This window comes from Podarcis melisellensis (genome assembly GCF_964234715.1).
Source record: "Podarcis melisellensis genome assembly, chromosome: 16".
NCBI classification, from domain to species: Eukaryota; Metazoa; Chordata; class Lepidosauria; order Squamata; family Lacertidae; genus Podarcis; species Podarcis melisellensis.
The window spans coordinates 37,262,925-37,287,639 of record NC_138533.1 but is presented as its reverse complement, the minus strand read 5'-3'; the positions used below and the strand labels follow the sequence as shown (position 1 = coordinate 37,287,639).

Here is a 24,715-nt window from a genome sequence, read left to right as displayed (position 1 = left end):
TGCACACGGTATAAACGGTATAGACTTTTGCCCTCTGGCACAATAATCTTATCCAGGATATTAAGTGACGCACCTGCTACAGCTTTACTCATTTCTTCTCCCTACCACGACCAGCCTTTCAGATTAATACAACTGTTTGTTGGTACACTGTATAAAACCCCATTTCATATTCCAGTTAAAAGTTTTTGAAAAAGAAGGAAACCAAGGGAGAGTGAAGAATCCAAATTGGATTTCAACTTAAGACAGCGCTCTATTTTTAGAAGGGCAATTTTGAGGTAGATAGTACAAAGTGAAATCATAGAATCATAGAGTTGGAAGAGACCACAAGGGCCATCGAGTCCAACCCCCTGCCAAGCAGGAAACACCATCAGAGCACTCCTGACATATGGTTGTCAAGCCTCTGCTTAAAGACCTCCAAAGAAGGAGACTCCACCACACACCTTGGCAGCAAATTCCACTGTCAAACAGCTCTTACTGTCAGGAAGTTCTTCCTAATGTTTAGGTGGAATCTTCTTTCTTGTAGTTTGGATCCATTGCTCCGTGTCCACTTCTCTGGAGCAGCAGAAAACAACCTTTCTCCCTCCTCTATGTGACATCCTTTTATATATTTGAACATGGCTATCATATCACCCCTTAACCTCCTCTTCTCCAGGCTAAACATGCCCAGCGCCCTTAGCCGTTCCTCATAAGGCATCGTTTCCAGGCCTATGACCATTTTGGTTGCCCTCCTCTGGGCACGTTCCAGTTTGTCAGTGTCCTTCTTGAACTGTGGTGCCCAGAACTGGACACAGTACTCCAGGTGAGGTCTGACCAGAGCAGAATACAGTGGCACTATTACTTCCCTTGATCTAGATGCTATACTCCTATTGATGCAGCCCATAATTGCATTGGCTTTTTTAGCTGCCGTGTCACACTGTTGGCTCATGTCAAGTTTGTGGTCAACCAAGACTCCTAGATCCTTTTATGGTTTACAGGTGGATTGCAAGAGTATCCTATGGGATGAGCCACGGGGTCCCCATACCTGTCCTAGACCATTCATTGGACCTGAGTAATCTGTTACTTAGCCACATAGGTTCTTTGATAGCTGGAATCTTGCTACAGCTTCTTCTGAAGGGTTTCCAATACGCCACAAGGTAAGGTTGTGGCCGCTGAAAAAAACCACAGTACCTTTAATGTTGCCACCACAAAAATGAACTGTTTAATTCTGCAAATGTTACAGCTGTTTTATCAGAGCAGAGACTGAGTTGTAGCCAATGTTAGTCCTGCTCAGAGTAGCTCAATTGAAGTTAATTCACATGACTAACTTGGGTCCATTAGTTTCAGTAGGTCTGTGCAGAGTAGAACATATACGGCTACAACCCATTATTTCTAGTTTGTTTTTGTTTGGTTGCTTTTTTTTTAAAGCAAGCAAGAACTTGTTTATTTAAAAATGGCAAAAAGTTGGACCTACAATACCTTACCTTAATTGTTCCTCAACAAGTACATTTGAAACACCCTGGAAATTTCTTCCAGAATCTATATACAGAAGAGCTCGTTCCACAGTTAGCTAAAAGCTCAACCTTCAGAAGAGAAGGTGTAACAAAAAGGAGAACTTACAGCATGAAAACAAGTTGATTTTCTCATTAATATCCAAGTAAAGAGACAGGAGCAGTCAATTTAAAAGGTAAGGAGGAAGGGTTTAAAATACTGAAGAAACAGTCTTTTGTTTTCTGTAGTCTGAAAATACCAGATAACATCATAATATGGCACATGGCCTCGATTTTGTCTGACGCTTTGCCTTTTTGATAGCATTCAGTGCAATGTTAGCTGTTTCTCTAAAAACATCCTCAACATTTTCACGAAACTTGGCAGAGCACTCGAGGTAAATGTCTGCGTTCATCCGGCGACAAGCTTCTTCACCCTGAAAGGTAAAAGTAACAAAAGGATTTCAGGAAGGAGTCAGGATGAAGGTAAGCAACCAGAATAAGAAAGATGCATTATTTTAACTGAGTTTTATGTTAATAACAAACAGGGAGCTTGTGTGTCTGCATATTTGCCTAGTTGTAGAACTGTTTTTGTTTGGTGCTTGCTGGCTGCAAATGTTACATTTTCTACTGCTGTAAACACCAAGGAGAGAACACACTCACTCTCTCAATCTCTCTCTCAATCTCTCTCTCTCTCTCTCTCTCTCTCTCTCTCTCTCTCTCTCTCTCTCTCTCTCTCACACACACACACACACACACACACACACACGTATGTATGTATATGTATATAGCCCACAAGTTTGGAATCTAGTTTACAGAGCTGTATTTACCTGAGTATAAGTGATTGGCTCCTGCTGAGCTGAGCGGAGTTTCCGTAGCTGTTCTTTGTCCTTCCGAAGGTCTGTTTTGCAACCCACAAGTACTATGGGGATTCCACGGCAGAAATGGTTCACCTCATGGGACCACTGGCAGAGAGAGATCAAAGTGTTTAAACGGCTAGATGTGACAAACAAAACTGTAAATAGAGATGGAAACATTTCTGATGCTGAGCCATGAGACACAGAGAGAAGGCAGATGTTCAAGGAGAATTTGTAAGGAACAAATATGCAACCTGGTAAAAAAACCATCAAAATAATAGTAAAATAAGACAGCAGATTTTTTGTTCGCATTCATCTGTCTCAAGAGACAATGGAGTGTGCGTCTGGGGGTAAAGTCAAACCACTGCGCTAGCAGCCCTGAAGTGACCTCTCCAGGTTGCAAGCCTGGGCAGTGTGTATGGAGGTCCTGGGTTGCCCAGATATCAAGACCCCTCTTGGCCTCACTGATGTGTTCCAAAGGAAAGTAGGACAATATATTTGACACCAGCTTGGCTGCAGGAGTTGCTGGAAAGAGTCGTACAAGATGTCATCCAGCCACCTTAGGGACTCCAGATTTGTGTAGAGTTTACTCCTTAGCCTTTTCTTCTCCTGAAGCCGTCCCACAAGGCAGCAGCAGAGGATCAGAGTTTTGCTTCTAGATGGGCTACCTTCCCAGGTTGAGGAGCCCCATCTGCCCAAACCAATGGCTTCAAGTTACAAGAAAGGAGATTCTGACTGAACATCAGCATGAACCTTCTGGTGAAAAGAGCTGTTTGACAGTGAAATGCGCTGACTCATAAGGTTCGTGCTCTAAATCCACCCCACTCACACACAAACAAATTCACTACAGCCACCCTAGGCCACCCCCAACCTCTCTCGCCACCAAGTAAATATAACAAGCAAATAGTAAAAGAACCCACACAAATGACACTGACACAAAACCCCACACATACACTAATGTAACACTATTGTCTCTCAACAAATGAAACTGATCTGTAGAAACCACAACTGGAAAAAAGAGATATTGCACATACTTTTGTAAATGAAGAAATCTTTAATATATATATTTTTTAAAGCAAGTAGAGAAATTACTAACTGCAGAACCATCTACAACAAAGGTCTCTTACCTTAATTAATACATTATCAAAGCTAGTAGGGTTCATGACATCATAGCATATTAAAACCACATTGGTACTCTGGTATGAAAGTGGTCGTAGGCGATCATAATCCTCCTGCCCTGAAAGAGAGGGGAAGTAAATAGCTCTTTTTTTTTAACTTTCTCTAAGGCAGTGTTTCCCAACCTTGTGCCTCCAGCTGTTTTTGGACTACAATTCCCATCATCCCTTGCCACTGGTCTTGATAGTCAGGGATGATGGGAGTTGTAGTTCAAAAACAGCTGGAGGCACAAGGTTGGGAAACACTGCTCTAAGGGATAGTAAGAAATATCATAAAGCAGGAGGTGGCATCTATCCTCTCTGTGGCTTTCCCCACTGATCTTCACCTACTGAACTGGCACCACCTATTTTTATTTTATTTTCTTCCTGCAGGCATTTTAGTTGTAGTTTGATTATATAGTTTTAACCAATTTTTGTTTTTGTATTGTACCTTTGCAAACCATTTAGAGACTATTGCAGTTAAGCTGTATAAAAAAATTCTTTAAATAAAATAGATAAACCTGAAAATGAGCAGTTGGGGCTTTACAAACTTAAGGTGATACAAATGCATGGCAGGTAAGGCAATCAATGTCTGCTAGTCACAGTGGCTGCATACTAGCTCTAGTACTGGAGGGGTTGGAGAGCTCTGTTCTCGCGTCCCACTTGCGGGCTTCACAGAGGCATCAGGATGGCCACTGTGGTACCAGGATGCTGGACTAGATGGGCCATCCGCCTGACCCAGCAGGGCTTCTCTTGTGTTCCTAAACCAGATTAACTGACTCAAGTATAACCTGGGAATATTGTTTGTAGGGAATGGGTGGAGTGTTACAGAGCTGTAAGACAATGTAATCTTCAGAAAACTGCAGTTCCCTGGGTTCCCTGGGGGTAACAATGACTAAGGTGGATGTAGCCTACACAAAAGGAAACTCTTCTTTCTTGAATGGAGTCAAAATACAAATAGATTGTATTCTTTACTAATCTCCCCCTTATGGTAGCCTAAAAATGCTGCCCAAGGAGCGTCTAGATCAGGGGTAGGCAACCTAAGGCCCAGGGGCCAGATGTGGCCCAACTGCCTTCTCAATCCGGCCCACGGACGGTCTGGGAATCAGCTTGTTTTTTACATGAGTAGAATGTGTCCTTTTATTTAAAATGCATCTCTGGGTTATTTGTGGGGCAAAGGAATTCATTCATTTCCACCCCAAAATATAGTCCGGCCTACCACATGGTCTGAGGGACAGTGGAGCGGCCCATGGCTGGAAAAGGTTGCTGACCCCTGCCCTAGATTGTAGGGGAAACTAGGAGGTAACTGCCTCATGTAATTATTCCTCAGCTGCCCTAAATGATTTAACATGTGATATCACTGTGATGTCAAACACAGAAGACAACTTCTGTTGGCCAACCACTGACAGTGGCAAATTACTGTAGAAATTGAACCTGTATGTGTTGTGTTGGATCAGTTGAGGCTATCCTAAGATTTCCAGACAGTGAAATATTATTATTATTATTAGTATACCCTGCCCATCTGGCTGGGTCCCCCCAGCCACTCTGGGCGGCTTCCCACAAAACACTAAAATGCAATAACCTATTAAACATTAAAAGCTTCCCTAAACAGGGCTGCCTTTAGATGTCTTCTAAAAGTTTGGTAGTTATTTTTCTCTTTGACATCTGGTGGGAGAGCATTCCAGCAATTAAAGGAGGGGAGGGGGAAAAACATTCACCAGGTAATGTTATTTCCTTTGTGTTCCTGTGAAGCTCTGAAAGTTGCAAATCCACAGGGCGGGGGTGCGTCCACTGCTGAGTCTTTCCGCGGAACAACAGTATGCACAAAATACAGGCAAAATTGCCCATGTGCACTTGTGTTAGTCATTTGGGGATTTAAGATGTGGGACGGGGAAGCTGCAGCCTTCCAGATGAGATGAGACTACAAGTCCCATCACCCCCAATGATCAGAAATGGTGGAAGCTGGAGTACAGCATCCCCTGAAAGGCCACATGTTCCACATCCTCTGCTTAGAACCAGCTTTTCTGAAGTTCCCTTTGCCTGGTTGTCTGAAGGTAGTTCTCACCCTCCACAAGACCCACAAATTACCCTGCAGAGTCAACCAAGAGAAAAGCGAATTCTGCAGAGAGCATAAATGGGCCCCTCATGCCTCTTCTCTTTTCTTGTCCTCCCCATTCCAGACCTTTGCATAATAATTGAGGCGGGGATGGGGAATTCCAGCAACATAAATCAAGCAAAGCACTTTCTTGCTTGCTCTCCCCCACTCCTGTGACTAATACTTTGCCTTCCTTGATTTTCAGATATGCACACAGCACAGAGCTTTTATTTCCACCTTGATTAAGCCCCAAGTTATGTCTGCCATGCCATGCTGTATTAGCTTAGTCAGCAGGAAAGCAAAGGTCAGGCGATATAAACATGTAATCTGTGAAAATTGCACAACTCTGAATTATCACACTGTTATAGTAGGAGGTAAATAGCACAGCACAGCCTTTCCCAACCTGGTGTCCTCCAGGTGTTTTGGTCTACAAGCCCAATCCGCCACAGCCTGTGGACACCCAAGTGGCAGAAGGCTCACATTTCGGGAGAAAAGAGATTGGTCAGGACCATCCTCCTTCCAGCTATTGGCTATTGACACTGCCCTAGGGGTGTCATTTGTTAGGTGTTACTAAAAATGCTTCTGTCCTCCTTTCTATGCATGCAGTCTGCAGCAGTAGTTCCTTTTGTGGAGCTCATTAAGTGGCCTTTGGGAAGCTACTGCCTCTCTGCCTCAGTTCTCTCATTTGCAAGTATGAAAATACTTGGCAGGGCTGTTGAAAGGTTTACTGAGAAAAAGCAAAACTCTTTGAACACTCAGAACAGAGCTGTACAAAATGCCAATGTTAGCAGTGAGAGGCTGAGAGCTCATGGGGTTTTACCTTGATGGGGTCTGTGTGGCTGTCTGCTTGTTTTTAGAGGCTATGCATAGGCATCCCAGGCTGCACCAAGCCCCACCCAGGTAATCGGCCCAGTAGATCAGGGTATAAGCTGAGTAGAAGCCAACTCTGTGTGCAGCAGCAACTCCCACACCACCACTTTAGGTCATTGGCCTCACAGCAGCAAGAGGTGCAAAGATGATGGTGAGGAGAGATCTTGGTGCACAGAGTTGTTTGTGACAGTCCTAGATTATTAGCACACATATGCGCCACTCATTCATTCTTGCTTTCTGTGGGGTCTGGGTAAAAGCTGGATCCAGAAGAATTAAAACAGAGCTCATGGACTTGCATTATATTACACAGGGTCTTGCCAGAACCCATAAAATTCAAGTTTGTACACTGCACAGTAAAAATTGCAGATCCAGTGCATGCCAGCACCACACAAACATTAAGGTGTGGAGCTTCATGATTTTGACATAGGATGACCACTGGAACGTGGGCTTTGCACCAAGGAAATCCTCAGTGGTCCCACTGTGACTGTGAGAACCCTGTTAGTTTCCCCAGCCATTCATCATCTCCCACCAGCCCTCTCTTGATCTCTTTTCAGCCACAGCAGGAAATAATTGATGTTGTGCTGATACATGTTTGGGGGGGGGGGAGATTACCTGCAGTGTCGTATAAGTGTAGGATCACTTCTTTTTTGCCCAGAGTGATGCTGCTGGTGTATTTCTCAAATACTGAAGGAGCATATTGCTGTCAATGAAAGGGAAGCACAGTGCTGTTTGTAAATATTGTGATGTTCCACACAAACCTGTCCCTGCTTAGCTTAATGAGCAAGGTACTTTAAAGTTCATATTTTGCTCCTTTTTTTGCAAAAGATGATAATAATAATAATAATAATAATAATAATAATAATAATAATAATTTATACCCCACCCTCCCTGGCCAAAACCAGGCTCAGAGCAGCTAACAACAGATGTATAACACATTAACATAAAATCAGGCAATCAATTAAAATACATCTTAATATCAGATCAGGATCAGAATAAAATCCAATCAGATGGCAACTCGCAGATTAGGGTTGGGGACCTTAAATACTCACCAGGCCCAACTGTTTGTGCTAAACTTATATGGGTCTGTGAGGGATAAAAATCCCATCCAGATTTTTGAACCATAGTAACTGAGTTTCTGAAAATAATATGCTGCATGTGCCTGTTTTTTCTCAACAGATCCTCAGCATCACTCTTGAGGATATAACTTGGGTGTTTAGGTTTAGGAATCACACGTCCATGGCACTGAAATGGAGCAGATTTCTAGACCAAAGTACCCCTCCTGCCAAGATAAACAGCAGCTTTCTCCGGTTGGCCTGCAAGGAGAACAAGAAGTTGGGCAGAGGAGCACGCGCTCAAAGGGGAGGCGGAGGTGGCTGCTTCCTATGGACTAAAATAGAGCCACATATGCACAGGGGCTAAGCGAGTTTGCATCCCGCATGGCGTTCCTCTTCCTTTATTTGACATAAGCCTTGGCTGCAGGCCATAGCATGGTACACTGGTTCTGCCTCTTTAATCTCAGCCTTTACATACCTTATTGATCTCTGTTCTGCAGATACCGTCTTATCAAGAGGTCAATTCCACACAATGCAGGAATTGAGCCTTTAGTGTTGTGGCACCTGCCCTTTGGAATTCCCTCCCATTGAACACCAGACACACACAGTCTCAGTTGTTTCAGCACCAACTGAAGAATTTCCTGTTTCAATAAGGCTTTTAAGTTGAGATCTTTCTCAGTCTGCCTCTGCACTGGAATTGTTTTTAATGTTTTTGTCCTATCGCTTATTGTTTGCTGCCCTGGGCTCCTTTGGAAGGAAAGGTGGGGTATAGATATAATAAAGAAATAAATAAGCTGGGATTTCAGCATAACCCCCTTCACACACTTTATGGCCTCCAGGATCTTTATCCTCATTCACCTATTGTTCCCATTGAGTCTTTTTAACACACTGACATTTCCAAAATATTTGGAGGGGATTGGGTTGGAAAAGGTTGCTAAGCAGATTTAAAGGTAAGGTAAAGGTACCCCTGCCCGTACGGGCCAGTCGTGTCCGACTCTAGGGATGTGCACCCATCTCACTTAAGAGGCCGGGGGCCAGCGCTGTCCAGAGACACAGAAACACCGTTTACCTTCCCACTGTAAAGCGGTACCTATTTATCTACTTGCACTTAAGCGTGCTTTCGAACTGCTAGGTGGGCAGGAGCCGGGACCGAAAGACGGGAGCTCACCCCGCCGCAGGGATTCAAACTGCCGACCATGCGATCGGCAAGCCCTAGGCACTGAGGTTTTACCCACAGCGCCACCCACGTTCCTAAGCAGATTTACTTGTGACTAAATTTCATTGGGTTCAATAAGCCTGAGAAGTTTTTCTATTGGGTTGCAGCCTTCATTGCATTTTGTGAAAGAAACATAGCAAGACTTTCTGGGTATTTGCTGATGGAGTGAATTTTGAACTTGAAATTACTATTCTATTACTATCAGGACCTCCTTCAACCCACCAAATTGTGCAATAGTGACATTTATTGCAAAAACCATTATTTATGTAGCTTGCAAACTGGCACAGTATGTCCTCAGGGTGGGGAAGCAGTGCTGGGAAGGGTTTTGTGACATCTGAAAATTACTGTAACGCCTGTACGCAACTCTAACCTTCAAATGTGCTAACAGCTAAAGCTATGACAGGAAGGACGTCATCTGCACATCCTGCCACTATGTGGTTTAGATATGAGTTGAAGAGCTTCTTGAGACCAACTCTAGCGGAAAACCCCCAGCTTATACTGAAAGTTGCAATTCTGGCTGCCATCCTGTGCAATAGCTTTTGCCAGCCTGGTACTCTCCAGCTGTTTTTCATGGGGCTGATAGCACTTGTAGTCCAAAGCAGCTGCAGAACATCAGGTTGACAAAGGCTGGTATCCTAGACAGACTGCCCTAACACAAGCTATTTAACTGCTCTGTTTAAGGGATTTTCCCATCTGACACCAGCCTTCAAAAGCCAACTCAACTAAAATGGGTGGTGGAAAGGTTACATTTGGGGCTTTTAGTTTTTTAAAATGAATATTATGAACATTCTCTCTGTTTTATATAGGATATAAAATGAGATTAAAAATATATTTACAAAAAAAGATTAAGAGCACCTCAGAGATCGAAGCAGAGTGTAAGATGAAGGTAGGTAACGCAGCCACAAAGCCATAAAGATGAGAAGGCAACCAGTTGATCAAAACCCAGGACAGGGAGAAAATACAACTTGGGAAAGAGACCTGGCGGAAGTAACATCTACTCCAGGAAACATTAGAAGCAGTTGCTGCACATGTAAAAGGCCCACTCTTTCAGAGTGAGTGTACAGGATGTGGAAATGTTTGTAATATTAGAAGGAATTGCCCAGCTAAAGAAACTCAGTGCAGGAAGAATTTTTTAACAAATAGCATTTTACTATCACATGGGAGATTCTTTTCGGTATTTGCCACTTGCAATTGTAAGTGCTGTTGAGATTGTTCAAAGAAAGGTGACACGTCTCAGAGATGCAAAAGGTGTCATTGATGTAAATGGATGACATCCATGGCACTTTATGCAGTAGACCATGACAAAACACTGGCCGCCATCTTTCAGACTCAAGCTAAAAAAGTATTTTAGAAATCTACCATGTTCTTATTTGGGGGACCAGAACAAGAAAGGTCATTATTTCCAGTGGCCCATTCTCAAGAGTATAATGAGGCTGACAAACCCACAACGGTTGGTGCTGATGTGTCTGTAGTCATGAACAAGGTGGAGTGCAATGACAACTACATGGTGCAGAATGGATGTTGAATTGTGCAACTTAATTTTTCCTTAATAGAAGAGACCTTCCCATGAAGCTCCACAATGGCCATTGACGCTTGTGAGTGAAAAGGACGTAAAGATGTACTTGCTCCCATTCCTGCTGTGCAGACTTCTCTGCCAACAGCTGAAAATATGCCGTGACCTGCCATCTATGGACGATGGGCTGTATAAAAATTTAATAAACTATTAAAAAAAAAACAGGCTTCACCAGATCCATGGAGATCCAGGCCTTCAAGAAGTATTGTTTATATTAGAAAATATCAGGATGTCCTAAACACCTCTGAAATACTTAAGAGATGACTAGAAAACACTTTGCAGACTATGGAGCTCTGTGTCGTTGTGCCACAATCTAATGGCATCAGGGTCTAACCAGATGCCATAAGCAAGCCAAGCTGACAAGTATGGTGGGCTGGCACTGGAAAGGACATAAAGAACTCTAATCCTGTGGGCATGAGGGATCTACTTCTATGCTTGTTCCAATCTACCTGAATTGTGTTGGGATGGAGGGTCTAGTGAAGAGGGAGTTTACAGCGGTACTGTAGCTACAGTACCTCGGGTTAAGAACCTAATTCGTTCCGGAGGTCTGTTCTTAACCTAAAACTGTTCTTAACCTGAAGCACCACTTTAGCTAATGGAGCCTCCTGCTGCGCCGCAGTCGCACAATTTCTGTTCTCATCCTAAAGCAAAGTTCTTAACCTGAGGTACTATTTCTGGGGTAGCGGAGTCTGTAACCTGAAGCGTCTGTAACCCGAGGTACCACTGTATTTGTTGCTAACCCTGAAGAATGATTTCCATAGAAGATTGACTTTGGGCAGGTGTCTAGGATGTGAGATTTTAGGTCAAGGGGTACATCTTAGTGCTACACAGCTTTTGTGAGGAAGGGGCCCACTTTCTCTTTTTCCACAGGTGTTTGGGCTGGTGAATTGTGGATAGTCTCAACTTTTGATCAGTCTCCTAATCTCTTTTATTCTCTCCCCCCTATCCCCTTTTGGTGGCATGGGGTTTTGTGTGTGTGGTTTTTTTTTGTAACCCTCTTTGAGGGTGAAATAAATTAATTGCAATATAAATATTGGATATATGTGTTTACTTTTTTATTAAACTCTCAAGATTTTTGGTTGGTGAAGGGGGGGAGAAGAGATGTGTGTGGAATTTAATGCTTCCTTTTTCTTAGAACATTTTGTCATACATTCTGCTCTTCGTCACCCACTTCTCAGGGCAGCTTTTTCACTTTGCTAAATGACAAAAGCTGGGTTTGGGTTTTTTAAAAAAACTTTTTCTAATAGATGCCCTCTCTCCCTTGCCCTCCCGCCCGCCTGCCCAACGGCTAACTTGCAGCCCATCCATCCTGGCCTTTGGGCAGCTGGGTAAGGTAGCCCTCCCCCCTCGCCAGGCCCTAATGGAAGGTTCCACCTCACACTTTTCCTGCTATTGGCCCCGTGGGCGAGACCTGCCTGGTCCAAAAGGTTCTCTCGCGGGGGGGAGGGGGGTTCTGGCGGAAAGTTCTGGAACCCGAGAGGGAGAAAAGGCGGGAAGGGCGAGCGGGCTGCGATTGGCTGAGGGAGGCCCCCTACTCACCTCAGGGAAGGCGCCTTCAGCGAAGACCAGGAGCAGGGATGTTTTCCCGCAGCCCCCGTCGCCCACCACCACCACCTTCAGCTCTTTCTTCTTCTTCTTCCTCCCACCCTCCGCAGGCGGGCGCTCGCCTTCCTCCGAGTCCCCGCCTGGCACGGAGCCGTTGCCTTCGGCCATGGGGCGGCTTCTCACGCCGCAGCCCTTGGAAGCGCGGGAGGGAAGGGGCGCCTCTCTGAGGGAAAGGCAGCCCGGCGGCGGAGCCCCTCCGTCCGTCCCTCGCTCCCTCCCTCAGCCCGGCAGTGACAGAAGCCGGCTCCGCCGTCCTTCCTGCCGGCTCAGAAGACAGAGGAAGAGGCGAAGGATGCGGTCAGGCGCCCTCGGCGCTTCTGCGGGGCGGCCTCTCCCTCAGCGCAGCTCTTGCCTCAACCGCTAAAAAACACACACATTAGCAGCAACCCCAAACACACACACACACGGAAAAAGTTTTATTGTTGTTGGTGTGACATTGCGGCCCCAAATGCGCACAGGAAAAAACGCCAGCAAGGCAAAAGTCTCCGCTCCCGAGGAGCTTACAGTGTAAATGCGACTTTGGAGAGATGGAGGTGAGCGGTAAGCGGCATTTCACTTTTAAATGTATGCCCACATACCTGGAAGCCCATTAAATGTGTGGAATTTGTTTTTAGCTAGCGGCAGCACTTTTAACATGCTCAGAGTAAGTAACGTGGAATTAAAAAAAAAATTCCAAAAATAACATACAATTACTGTAGTCAAACATTTTCCAATATACGTTTCCTTAGTAATCAACTTCCCTTCCATGGTTTCCTCAAAATTATCTATTGCTGCTGCCTATTATAATTAAGCTATACCTTTTCCCCCTCCAATTTATTCTCAGAATAACAGTAACTGTTGAGCTTACACCAAACCTACTAGAGTTTTAACATCTTTACATTAATATTTTTAATAACCTACAAACATTACCCAATCCTCCTTGAAGGCTGTCTCATCTTGTCTCATCTTAATTTTACTAGTTAAGTTTACTAATTCAGCATATTCCATAAATTTCAACTGCCACCCCTCTTTTATAGGTACTGCATCCTCCTACCATTTGGGGGCATATAGCACTCACCGCAGTAGTCGCATGCAGAAATAAATTTCTTTGAGTCTTTGGTACATCTGGTCCAGTTATCCCTAGGAGAAAAGCTGGGGTTTTTTTGGTGGGGGGGGGGGGAAGTCCTCTTAAATATATTATTTTATCTCATTAACTTATCATCTCCCCAAATCCCTTAGCTATTCTGCAAGTCCACTGCATACGAGATATGATAAAGAAACCTTTTGTTTCTTTACATTTCCAACACGTACCTGATTCTGACTATACATCTTTGCTAGTTTACTTGGTGTAAAGTACCATCTATGAATTATTTTAATTTGTGGAACTGTTTGACCACAGTATGTAATGATGTCATGTAATGATAAGGATTAAGATAAGTTTCATTGAGGTCTATCTGTGACTGTTAGATGTTTATCTAAACTAAGGTAACTGGTGACTCCACCTTGCTTGATCTGATCTGCATGAGAGACCACTTGAAAACCCCATGTGTGCCACCTTGAGCTCCATAGAAAGGTGGGCTATAAATGTATGAACTCATACATTTATGTGGCAAGAGAGTGGATCTGGGATTAAAACAGGATGGGCCTCTCTTTGTGTTTATTTGTGAGAACCACTCACCAGGCTTGCTCTGCTTTGAAAACAGGTTCATAGTTGGGGAGGTGATATACAAGGGACTTAGTATCCCTATATGTGTTTCTCTGTAAAATTAACTTTACCCCTTTGGAAGACTTCCTCACAAATCCAAATATTCTGAATCTCTAACTGTTCAAGATAATAATATAAATAGTGGAAGTTGTTAACACTGAAATATTATGTAATGGCTACAGAAAAAATAGACCCTAGTTCTGAAAACACAAATTGCAGATTTCAGAAACATTGGTTGGCAGCTACCTTTGGAAGTTGTCCAGGCTTGTACTCTTGAAATAATAGGCAGGCGGGAAGGGGGGCAATAGGAATCACACTTCTTATGAAGCTGCACCACCCAACAGAGTGTAAAAATAATGGTGCACATTTACATTCTCCATGTGTGTTAGCCACTTTTTGTTCACACCATTAAAATGCCAATGTGTCAATATATTTTTTATTTCTTCAGCAACAGAAGGTAACATAACTTTGACAAAGCACCAACCATTCTGTAGTTACTCAAACTTCCACAGGGGGTCACTTAGGAACCTATTCAGCTATGTGGTGGGTAGTTGGGATCATAAACAGTAGTGATCCAAACTAGTGCTACTGAAAACCCAGATGTATGTTGTCTCATTTCTCAGTATAGGAATTTCTAACATGCTGTTTCTGCAATATATGCAGTGTTTGAGGCAATTTAATTTTATTAAACCACATAATAATTGGTAAGTTCCAGGATGCAGTTGGTCAGAATGCATGAAGTTTTTTCCTACTCAAGAAGGCTAGTACCCAGTATGAAGGCATTCAAAACTCACCTGTTCCAGCAGGCTTTAGACCTAATTAGAACACATTTAATTGTGTACATTCCCTTGCTTTCTTGAAATTTTTGTTATTGCTTGCATTTTAGTATTTAAAGGTTGACTTTATTGTTAACTTTCTTTGATGTTCCTATTAATGCAGAAAGCTAGGATATAAATATTTTAATAATATAAAAATAATTAAGGTTTTGCGTTAGAGGATCACTCATTAGGCAGAATTGGAGCTGCAACCTTTTTATCGATTTCAAAACTGCTTAATTTATTAAAAAGGCACCCCAGGTGAATTGAGGAACTTAAAAAGTCTATGTTTTTCATATAACTATTTATGAAAACTGTTGAAAGTCAACTGCTGAGAACGCATTTAATCACTTGTCTAAAGAAAGATTGGTTGATAGGATGGCACCCTAGAAACATGCCCTCCCTTCACGTCTCACACCAGGGAAGGGGTCTTCTGGGATGGCATCTATCAAATAAGTCTTCTTAAACAGATGAATTAAGTGAATTCTGAGCTGCAAAGACTCACTTTAGCCACCCAGTTTGCTGTGCTGGAGGCAGTCTGGATGGGGCAGAGGTATCCCTTAACCCAGCCCTGCCTGGCTTCATATGTGTATTGTACTTGATTTACTCTGCATCACTGGCAGCTCCATGTATGAACAGACTCCACTTATCAGCATTTTATGGGGGCTTATACTGCATTTTATGGGGACAGCAGATTGACATTTTGATCATTGGTGCTGAAAGTGCTGAATTAATTATGTTATTAATTTGATGTTGTAGTCACAATCTGATGATACATTGTGAATAAGTGCACATGTGTTCTCTGAATCACAACAATTTAACAGCAAAGGTGGTAAATGCAAGCAGCAAGGTATTCTAGCCACAATCCAGAGTCATATGTGTTGCTTGTACAGTTGCAAGTGACATTTTTCAACCCCAATTGCAAATCTGGTTTATTATCAAAATTTCAGACTTTCAGACTTTTATTATCAGACTTTCAGCTGTTTGCAATGAGCAAATCAAACAAAAGCAATTGAAATAGCTCAACACAACGGATGCTTCAAGTGGTTTCCCCAGAACATTGCCTACAATGAAGCATGGTGGTGACTTGGTGATGCTCTAGGGCTACTTTGCATCCTCTGGCACTGAAAACTTGCAGTATGTTGAAGGCAGGATAGATTCATTGAAGTTTCAGGAAATCCTAGGAGGAAACATCATGCTGTCTGTGAGAAAGTTGAAGTTTGGGCATCAGTGGACCTTCCAACAGGACAATGATCCCAAGCATACCTCAAATTCCACCAAGGCTTGGTTGCAGAAGAAGTCCTGGAAGGTTCTACAGTGGCCATTACAGTCACCTGACTTGAACCCCATAGTAAACGTCTGGTGAGATTTGAGGAAGGCAGCTGCAGCATGCAAACCCAAGAATATTACTGAACTGGAGGCCAATGTTCATGAGGAATGGGCTCAGACACCTCATGAGCGCTGCCGGAAGCTGCTGTCTGCTATGCATCTCGTTTGCAGCAGTAAAAGGTTGCCCTACTAAGTAATAAAGATGCTTGTCATGAAGGGGTTGAATAATAGTGAGACTGGATAAATCAGTGTAAAGTTGCAATTTAGCTTAATTTGGGGAAACCATTTGAAGCGTCCATTGTGTTGAGCTATTTCGATTGCTTTTTGATTTGCTCATTGCAAACAGCTGAAAGTCTATAAATTTTGATAATAAACCAAATTTGCAATGAGGTTGAATAATTTCAATTGCAACTGTATGCATATCAGGTCGTATACCTACACACACATTCAAAAAGATTTGTTAATTACTCCAGTGCTATTTTTCTAGAAAAAGAGGTGCCAGAACTCACCGTGAACACCTCCCTTGTTCTCTTACAATGGCAATGGTGCCGGAGGTGCCGGAACTGAGTTCCAGTGAGTTTTGGCTGGAAAAAAAGCCCAGCCTATTACTAATAAAATCCTGCCTAATATGAAATAACGCAGCACTTCTCTCCTTAACAGATAAAACATGTTTTATCTGTTTGCATGTTCCGCTTCTACATGCAATCTGCCATTCTTTAAAACCCTGACATTTTATCTCTCATTTTAAAAGTTTAGACTTGCATGGTTTTCTAGTATATAATTTATACTTCTCTCTGCTTGACTGTGCCACTAGATGGCCTTCTAGATCTGAACAAAAACACCCAAACTCATATACAGGTAGCTGTAGTTTATTTTGACAGGTAAATCAATACAAAAAAAAGGTAGTACCTGGGCAAAGGAGCATGTTAATTGTCCAGAAAGAGCAAAGGGCCAGAATCCAAAGTACTACGTACTTTTCCAATGGGGCTTTAGACCTGTTTTTCTTGAAGAACTGCTCCACAAGCAGCATGCAAATCAGTTGATTTTTTTTTGCTGGGGGGCAGGGGGTTCCAAAACTAGCTTATAGTATTTGTCAAAAATCTATTTGGCACACATAAGTATGCCGTTTGGATTCCAGTAACAGCAAAGAGATAGAAAGTAAAATGAGTAACACTTCTCTCTTTTTTTGTCTCACCATTTGGAGTTTTTAATAGAGAAATATTTAGTACATACAGGCATAAGCAATTTTTTTCCAGTACAGTATCATGTATCATTCATTTCTTATAAACTAAAGAGGGTCAAATGCTATAGTGGTGGTGGGCTGCAATTTGCTGAGGACCCAAGATAAGTAAAGGGGCCATTTTCCTACCAGAACCACAATTTACTTTGCAGACAGCATGTAGAAATGAATGAAAGTATTCAGCTAGGGCCGGGAGACCCGAGTTCAAATCTCAATGCATCTGTGCTCAGTACGTGATATTCGCCAAGTCACTCTCAGTCTAAGCTTCCGCACCAGGTTATGAGGATAAAAGAGGTGGTAGGCTCTGTGTTACACTTTTAAGGCCCTGGGAGAAAAAGTGTAAGACAGAGCCTACCACCCCTTTGATCCTCATAACCCTGTATGGAAGCTTAGGCAGAGAGTGACTGGGTTTGAACTCAGGTCTCCCAGACCTAGTTAAACACTTTGATCTGTATCACTTTACATGCAAAGTGTTGTGGTGCTAGTAGGGCAATGGGCCATTTATTCATGTTGGGTCCTCAGCCAATACAGCCCACCACCATTATAGCAGCTGACCTAATTTTATTTATATATAAGGAAATTTGCAAACTTCAGCTGGTGAATCTGCTGCACTTTTTATTCAATATTGGTAATATGGAGACCAAATTCATGATGTTCACTTACCCTTGTTTTTGAGAAGCATTTTTTAAAAGACCGATATTTTAAAATACTCAGGAGCTTACAGTCATATGTACACTTGAGTGTGAACCCAGTGGCATCACTTCCAGAACAAACAGAGACATCAGCCTGCACAGATGCAACCTTCAGAAATATTTTTTGTACTTAGGTATGAAATAAAGAAATGCAAGATTCCTAATATCTGCCTTAAAATATTTGGTCATTGTTTTTTCTACTCCTAAAACATGAAGCTATAATGTTGGATTTTTGAAACAAGTTCTTAGAATTGGAATTTAGAGCCCCCAAATCCATTTTTATAAATAGGCTTTTAGTTACAAAACCTAAAGTGCACCAATTTTGAGTTCTGCATAGGGGCTAGAATCCTACAGGTCTATGTAGTATGTAGCAGTTGGTTTCAGAGGAAAATACTTGTCTTCAAAACCAGCAAAATAAAAGTTTAAATGTTTTATTTGCTCTTCATAATAAATAAAACCCATCAATATAATCCAGATCTCATTCAAAATAGAGGGGGAGGGACTTCCCTTAGTGTCAATCTAGAATAAATTTACGAATTATTATACAAATTATATTGCACATAATCATGAGAATAGAAACCTAGCCTTCAATAACAATATATTTATAACCCTCATTCCTCCTTTACTCTTACAGTACTCCCGAAACAGGACATTTTGGCACAAGTCGACTTACAGGCAGCGTAAGTACATAAGGCCTTCTGATTTGTAAGAAAACAAAACAAAAACTCCAAAGCTAAACTCTCGTTATTCAACTTGCATTGCTCCACTGTTGTGTTACATGTAACCAAAATATATTGGAGGTTCATTATACTGTACATGTATGAAGGAGATAACTGACACAGCCATCAGGTCTATTCTAAATAATAGTTCACGAGAGACTAGTTTTTATGTGATTTTGTTCCATCCTGTTCTTCCAACTTTGCAGCTTTAGGACAGCCGTGAGTCCACTGCTGAAAGTCTAGTCCTTTTCACCATCTCCATAGGGTTAGTGGAAAGGCACCAAAGTTAATACCACTTGAGACTAACCAGAGTCAATTTTAACAAAGTCTGTGAGGCAATTCAAGAGTAAAATATTTTTATTAGAAAAATGAGGGAAGAATACAAGAAGCTGTAGAAATCCCATTTGGTTATGTTGCTACAACTATTTTCATTCAGAGTCAGGATAGGCAGCACCCGGCTTACACGGAGGTTGTGTTCCAAGGCACCACACGTGTCAATGAAATCACACATAATTGAAACCAATTGAAAATGCCTGCAAACATCTGTCTTTATGACATCTCTGGATCAGTTCTAGGTTCGGTGTGATGCATGGCAGGGCTGGGTGATATCTGGTCTTCAACACTGCAATATATCACCAGCTGAACATCACAATATATATCACAATGCCTGAAATAAGGATGGAGTTATGTAGAGGCATTGGCTGGCTTCACTGTTTTTTATGCATCATGATTTTTGCAGGTACCTGCTCTTGTGATTCATTGCCTCCTTCATGAGGCAGGGGAGAGCTGAGCTGGCAAGAGTTAACAGGGGCTGCAGGAATCAAGAGAAGCATTGGCTGGCTTCAAAGTTTTTTCCACATTGTGATTTTTGTATCACACACATCATGATCTGCAATATACTGCCAGGTCAAAAATTATGAAACCGATATCATATGGATTTCAAACCAGTTTTGGACAATATATTGACTCAGCCCTAATACACGGTTGCACACATACTGAATGTGTGTAAATGGGGGCTGCCTGTATCATGTCACGCTGGCTTCCATTCCGTTAAAGTAACACCATTCAATCATTAACCCATATTAGGCAAATTCAAATGTTGCGCAAATCATACCAATAGTACAAGTAGTATGATTTTTCTTCTTCCATACCAGCTGGTTCCTTCAGCTGAATTTCCCACATCTTTTCTATTGGATACACAAAGTTGAGTCACTATTAGAATCAGCTTCCAATAGTAGAAGAAATGGTCCTAACAATTAAGATATTTAGTCAGGCCCTAAAATCATAGTATTAATACATACAGGTATTATAATATGCTACTTCCAATGAGAACTAAACAACATGAGATACATTTGTTTCAGGGTAGTGCTAATAGAGCACACAGGAAATGAGCACACAGGAAATGAGCTGTGGCCTCTATCATAAAGCATGTAAGAGCAGGGCCCCAAGTTTCCTGTGTTACATTAATCAATCTGGATCACACTACTTCCTCATTTATTGCTTACATGTCACAAGATGACATTCTTCTAAAGCAGGCATTCTGAAGCAAGTGTGTGAGATTTTACCACTCAGTATTTTCAGTCTTACACAGGTTTTTCCAACCTATAAATACACAGGTGTTTATGCAAAGAAGTTTCCTAACACTGATTTTAAAAGGGAAGGGAGGACTTGCTCACAAAGAAGCAAGTAATTGTCCAAGGGTAGGGTGGCCCAAATGGTGACCGTATTCTCCACTTATTTCAGAAAATGTAGTGCCAACTAAAAAGATGATTGAAAGCTGATAGAGTCAAAATCTAAACATTTACATAATTTTTGAGCGGAATGATGTAAAATTCAGCTCCTCCCACCCCCAAGTTTTTGTTGTCAAGCTACTGTGCTACAGTGATAAAAGCCATACTAGTAAGAGTTCCCTTGTAAGGCACTAGGCCCTCCTCAGTGTGTAATCTCGGCCCTATTTGCAACTCATAAGAACAAGTGGTCTTCTGTACCAGAATAAGATCTACCTCCTTCTCACAGTGGCTAACCAGATGCATGAAGGAAGCCTAGGAAGGCCTAGCATCATGATCACTGGCTTCCAATCAATCTTGTTTGCATTTACTGACATATTTAGTGCTGCTTACACTGTAACACTTTGCTTGGAGGTATGTATGGTGATTGGTGGGTGGGGGTATTATTATTATTATTATTATCAGCAGCAGCAGCAGCAGCTATCCCTCTTTAGGATCTGCTATGCAGCTAGATGCATGCCAGCCATCCTAGTCTGGTGTTGGGTGTTACCATATGCCAGGTCTGTACAGTATAAGCCAACAACTCTCCATGATTTGATTGTGGATAAGTAGGCCAACCTGGAATCATTATTGAGTCTTAGGTAGACACACAGGGATCCAGTATTCACATAGCTTTGTCCCTTCAAGTACTTGTTGCAGCACTTGTCCACTCCCCTCTCCCCACTGTGATGCTGGTGAATGACACCCCCAAACTTACAGAATCTGAAGGATAGTTGAATACTCATGGGGATTTTCTGGTTGACATGGCACTCATATTAACACTGGTATTGCTTTGGTCAGATTCATCAATAAAATTGCTGAGTGTCCTTGCCAACTGCAGAGCCCATAGCTTCCTTGTATTCCAGTGAACTATGGGCAGTGAAGCAGGAAGATCAATAGCTGATAAGCAGATGTCTAGCATAAGAGTTTGGAGGGAACATCCAGTAATCTAATAGGACAGTAATTTGGGGAGGGGAAGTTTTATCCCCTTTGCTGTGAATTGGCACAGTGATACTCAGTTTCTAGCCTGCTGGAATTTGGGCTGTATTATTTATGTGTGTGAAAAGCCTAGCCAAGATGGGTTGCCACCAGTCTATATGTGCCTTAAAGAGCTCCGGCAGCATCATATTCTTATCTGGTCCTTTATTTAATTTCAGGCTTCTAAGAGAGATTTTATTTCTACAGGGAATACTACTTGCCATTCCAGTAGTTTTGACCAATCAATGGTCACATCAGCAGCCGTTGGTTGCCCTGTCTGCTCTCCAAATAGTTCTGCGTAGTAGTCCATCTAGTGTTGTGCCGATATGGTGGCATCTAGGTCAATAGCTGGTACACAAGTGATGTAAATAAATCCTTGTATGAATGTGATTGGGCACATTATTTTGCTTATGATGTGTTTGTCCAGAAGATTTACCTTAAGTCCAGCAGAGCTTTTCTGACTGGTGAATTGACTAGTATCTTCTGCCCAAAGGAGGTGGTGGTCTGCAGTGAAAAATGTACACCACATTTTGTGGATTAAAATGCTCTAATTAGCATGGAACTGGATGTGACAGTTAGAACTAGCCTTGAGGAAGTGTCCAGTCAGGTTACATTGGATCAGTTTCAGTTCTTACAGTCCAAGGATGTGAACAGCCATATTACCTCTTGATTCTTGCCCACTATAGTTTATAAAAAAAGAGTCAAAGGGGTGTGTCTGAGTGGGTTCAGGGAGTGGTGAACGCCTCATTGTGGGAAAGGGGGAGATGCTGTTGGCCCTAAAGAAAGTGGTGGTTTATAGGTGGTATATAACACCTACCAAAATATCCAAAATCTATAAAACAAAATCTAAAATGTATTAGAGGTGTAATCAGTCAGAGGGGACGCTACTTCATATGTGGAAGACCTGTAACAAAATGAAGAGTTTCTGGGAAACGGTATATGAGGAGTTGAAAAAAACATTTAAACAAACTTTTGAAAAAAAAACCCAACAGAAGCATTTCTATTGAGCATAGTAGATTTAAACATCCCAAATGAAAATAAGAGAATGTTTCTTTATGCAACATCCACAGCAAGAATACTAATTGCAAAAAACTGGAAAAGTGAAATAGTACCAACAAAAGAGAGTGGCAAGAGAGATTATTTGTTACCTTGAATTGGCAAAAATGACGGATGCAATTAGGGGACAAATTTCAAAAGTGGGGAAAATATATAGATTCTTTAAAAAAACAGTGCCCTCAAATTAAAACCTGGACTTGCTTTGAATAATTTTTGCAAAACAAAATATGGTTTACAAATACAATATATGGAGAAGGGTAGAAAAGATGAAATGAGAAAGAAACAGTTTATCAAGTTTAAATCAGACCCACGTTGAGGAAGAAGGAAGTCTATTAGAATAGAATAAGAACTAAAGATTGGATAACACAAGTCCGTGTGCAGAAACTTGTGGATTTATGGATATATGTTTATCATTTATGTGGTGTTTTCTTTTGTAGTTTGTTTTCTAAGTGTTGTGTGTATGTGCTATAATAATAAGTTAATAAAAAGCATTTGCAAAAAAAAAGAAAGAAAAGAAAGTAGTGGTGTATTCCCCACTCAAGAGGACCACCCTGAACCCAGAATTATTGAACAACAATGGCCTTTTTGGGCAAGATGCTGAAGAGGCTGGTGGCAACCCAACTGTAAATATGTTCAAAGGAAACAAATAATCTAGACATATTTCAATCCAGCTTCACAGCAGGATATGGCACTGAAAATGCCTTGGTCAGTGACCTATAAGTGAAAGGGACAGAGGGAGCACAAGCTTGTTAGTTCTCTTTAACCTCTCAGCAGCTTTTGATACTGTTGACCATGGTATCCTCCTGGAACAGCTTTGGGAATCAGAAGAACTGTGCTGCAGTAGTCTTCTCCCAAGAGAGCATAGCCACAAGAGACTATTCTTTAGTGCCTTGGACGTTAAGCCTGTGAGGTCCCTCAGGGGTCAATTTTGTCTTTCAAGCTTGTTAACATTTAAATGAAGCTGTTGGAGGATATCAATGGATCTGGAGAAAGGTGTCATCTAATTCCCTTGGTTGAAGAGGAAAAGCCCTACATACCAAGGAAAGCTGTAAAAGATTCCAACCACAGCATATTGATGACACCCAGCACTATATTTTCATACCATCAGAATTAGGAACTGTTCACATGCTTAACCACTGGGTGGAGCTGGTAATGGACTGCAGATAGAGATACCATGTGTTGCAGGTTCTCAAATCCAGGAAATATGGAAACAGCCTGTTCTGGATAGGTTGCACTCCCCTTGAAGGGACAGAGGTGTAGCTTAGGAGTACTCCTTGATCCATTTATGGCACTTGAGGCCAAGGTGGCTAGGACTACCTACTTCCAGCTCTTGCCCTTCCTGTACAGAGATAGCTTGGCCACAGTGATCCATGCTTTGATGACTTCCAAGCTGAACTATTGCAATACACTTGGGGTCAGCAAACTTTTTCAGCAGGGGGCCGGTCCACTGTCCCTCAGACCTTGTGAGGGGCTGGACTATATTTTTTGGGGGGAATGAACGAATTCCTATGCCCCACAAATAACCCAGGAATGCATTTTAAATAAAAGGACACATTCTACTCATGTAAAAACACAAAGATTCCCAGACCGTCCACGGGCTGGATTTAGAAGGTGATTGGGCCAGATCTGGCCCCCGGGCCTTAGTTTGCCTACCTATGCTACAGGGCTGCCCTTAAGGACTGTTCAGAAGCTGCAACTAGTGCAGAACACAGCAATGAGACTGCCAGTGGATGTTTCTGGTCAGACACACATCATACCAGCCAGTCTTCTGCAATGGTTGCCAGTTGACTGTCGAGCCCAATTTAAGTTGTTGACATCGACATACAATGATCTGGGCCCCAATTATGTGATGGAAAGCCTTCTCCCATATTTTATTTAAGATTTCTTACCTGCCCTTCACAATAAGATCCCAGGGTGGATTACAATACAGTGGTGCCTCGCAAGACGAAAAGAATCCGTTCCGCGATTCTCTTCGTCTAGCGGTTTTTTCGTCTTGCAAAGCAAGCCCATTGACAGCTTAGCAGATTAGCGCTACAGCAGTCTAGCGGCTTTTAGCGATCAGCTGTTAAGCGGCTTAGCGGCTTAGGAAAATGGGGGGAAGCGGGGGGGAACCCGCGGGAACTCGCAAGATTTTTTCGTGTTGCGAAGCAACCCCATAGGGAAATTCGTTTTGCGAAGCGCCTCCAAAACGGAAAACCCTTTCGTCTAGCGGCTTTTCCGTCTTGCGAGGCGTTCGTCTTGCGGGGCACCACTGTAATAGAAATGCACAATGATAAAAACAGCTAAACCATTACAATGATAAACCGTGAAACCATTCCAAATGGAATATAAATTGAACAAAAGAGGTGAGTCCCACAAAACTAAAACCTGTGCAACTACCACTGTGGAGAGTTCCACAATTTAGGGGCTACCACAGAGAAAGCCCTCTTCTGGAGGTGCTAGAACTACCAGGAGAGCCCACTCCGCAGATCTTAACACCAAAGAACATCAGTAGGAATGGAGACAGTCTTTCAGATATTTGGGGCTCAAATATTTTAGAGCTTTAGACACC

At 42.3% G+C, this 24,715-nt stretch overlaps 2 protein-coding genes across 3 annotated transcripts in view; one reads left to right on the top strand and one right to left on the bottom strand.

The window, feature by feature from the left end:
* Positions 1-1,186: 1,186 nt before the first annotated feature.
* RHOF (ras homolog family member F, filopodia associated) lies at positions 1,187-12,142 on the bottom strand. Its single transcript, XM_081893515.1, has 5 exons — positions 11,820-12,142; positions 7,052-7,139; positions 3,448-3,557; positions 2,294-2,428; positions 1,187-1,900 (listed from the first exon to the last, which is right to left on the bottom strand). The coding sequence occupies exons 1-5, from the start codon at positions 11,991-11,993 to the stop codon at positions 1,736-1,738; spliced, it is 672 nt and encodes a 223-aa protein (XP_081749641.1). The 5' UTR covers positions 11,994-12,142; the 3' UTR covers positions 1,187-1,735.
* A 138-nt stretch (positions 12,143-12,280) lies between these two features.
* Positions 12,281-24,715, top strand: part of SETD1B (SET domain containing 1B, histone lysine methyltransferase) — a 68,958-nt gene continuing 56,523 nt past the window's right edge. The window contains exons 1-2 of one of the 2 annotated variants that reach the window (XM_081893175.1): positions 12,281-12,418; positions 18,280-18,325. In XM_081893175.1, coding sequence (XP_081749301.1) covers positions 12,413-12,418; positions 18,280-18,325 — 52 coding nt within the window. In that variant the 5' untranslated portion in view covers positions 12,281-12,412. Of the gene's footprint in view, positions 12,426-18,279; positions 18,326-24,715 lie in introns of both variants that reach the window. The other variant, XM_081893176.1, reaches the window with a different exon arrangement.

What these genes read in the sequence shown, in the direction of transcription:
- RHOF (XM_081893515.1), bottom strand. Translation starts at nt 11,993, where the DNA reads ATGGCCGAAGGCAACGGCTCCGTGCCAGGCGGGGACTCGGAGGAAGGC. An exon ending in CTGAAGGCGCCTTCCCTGAG is followed by an intron (nt 7,140 to 11,819) that starts GTGAGTAGGGGG and finishes TTTCATTGACAG; the next exon opens with CAATATGCTCCTTCAGTATT. An exon ending in AGCCAATCACTTATACTCAG is followed by an intron (nt 1,901 to 2,293) that starts GTAAATACAGCT and finishes TTTACCTTTCAG; the next exon opens with GGTGAAGAAGCTTGTCGCCG.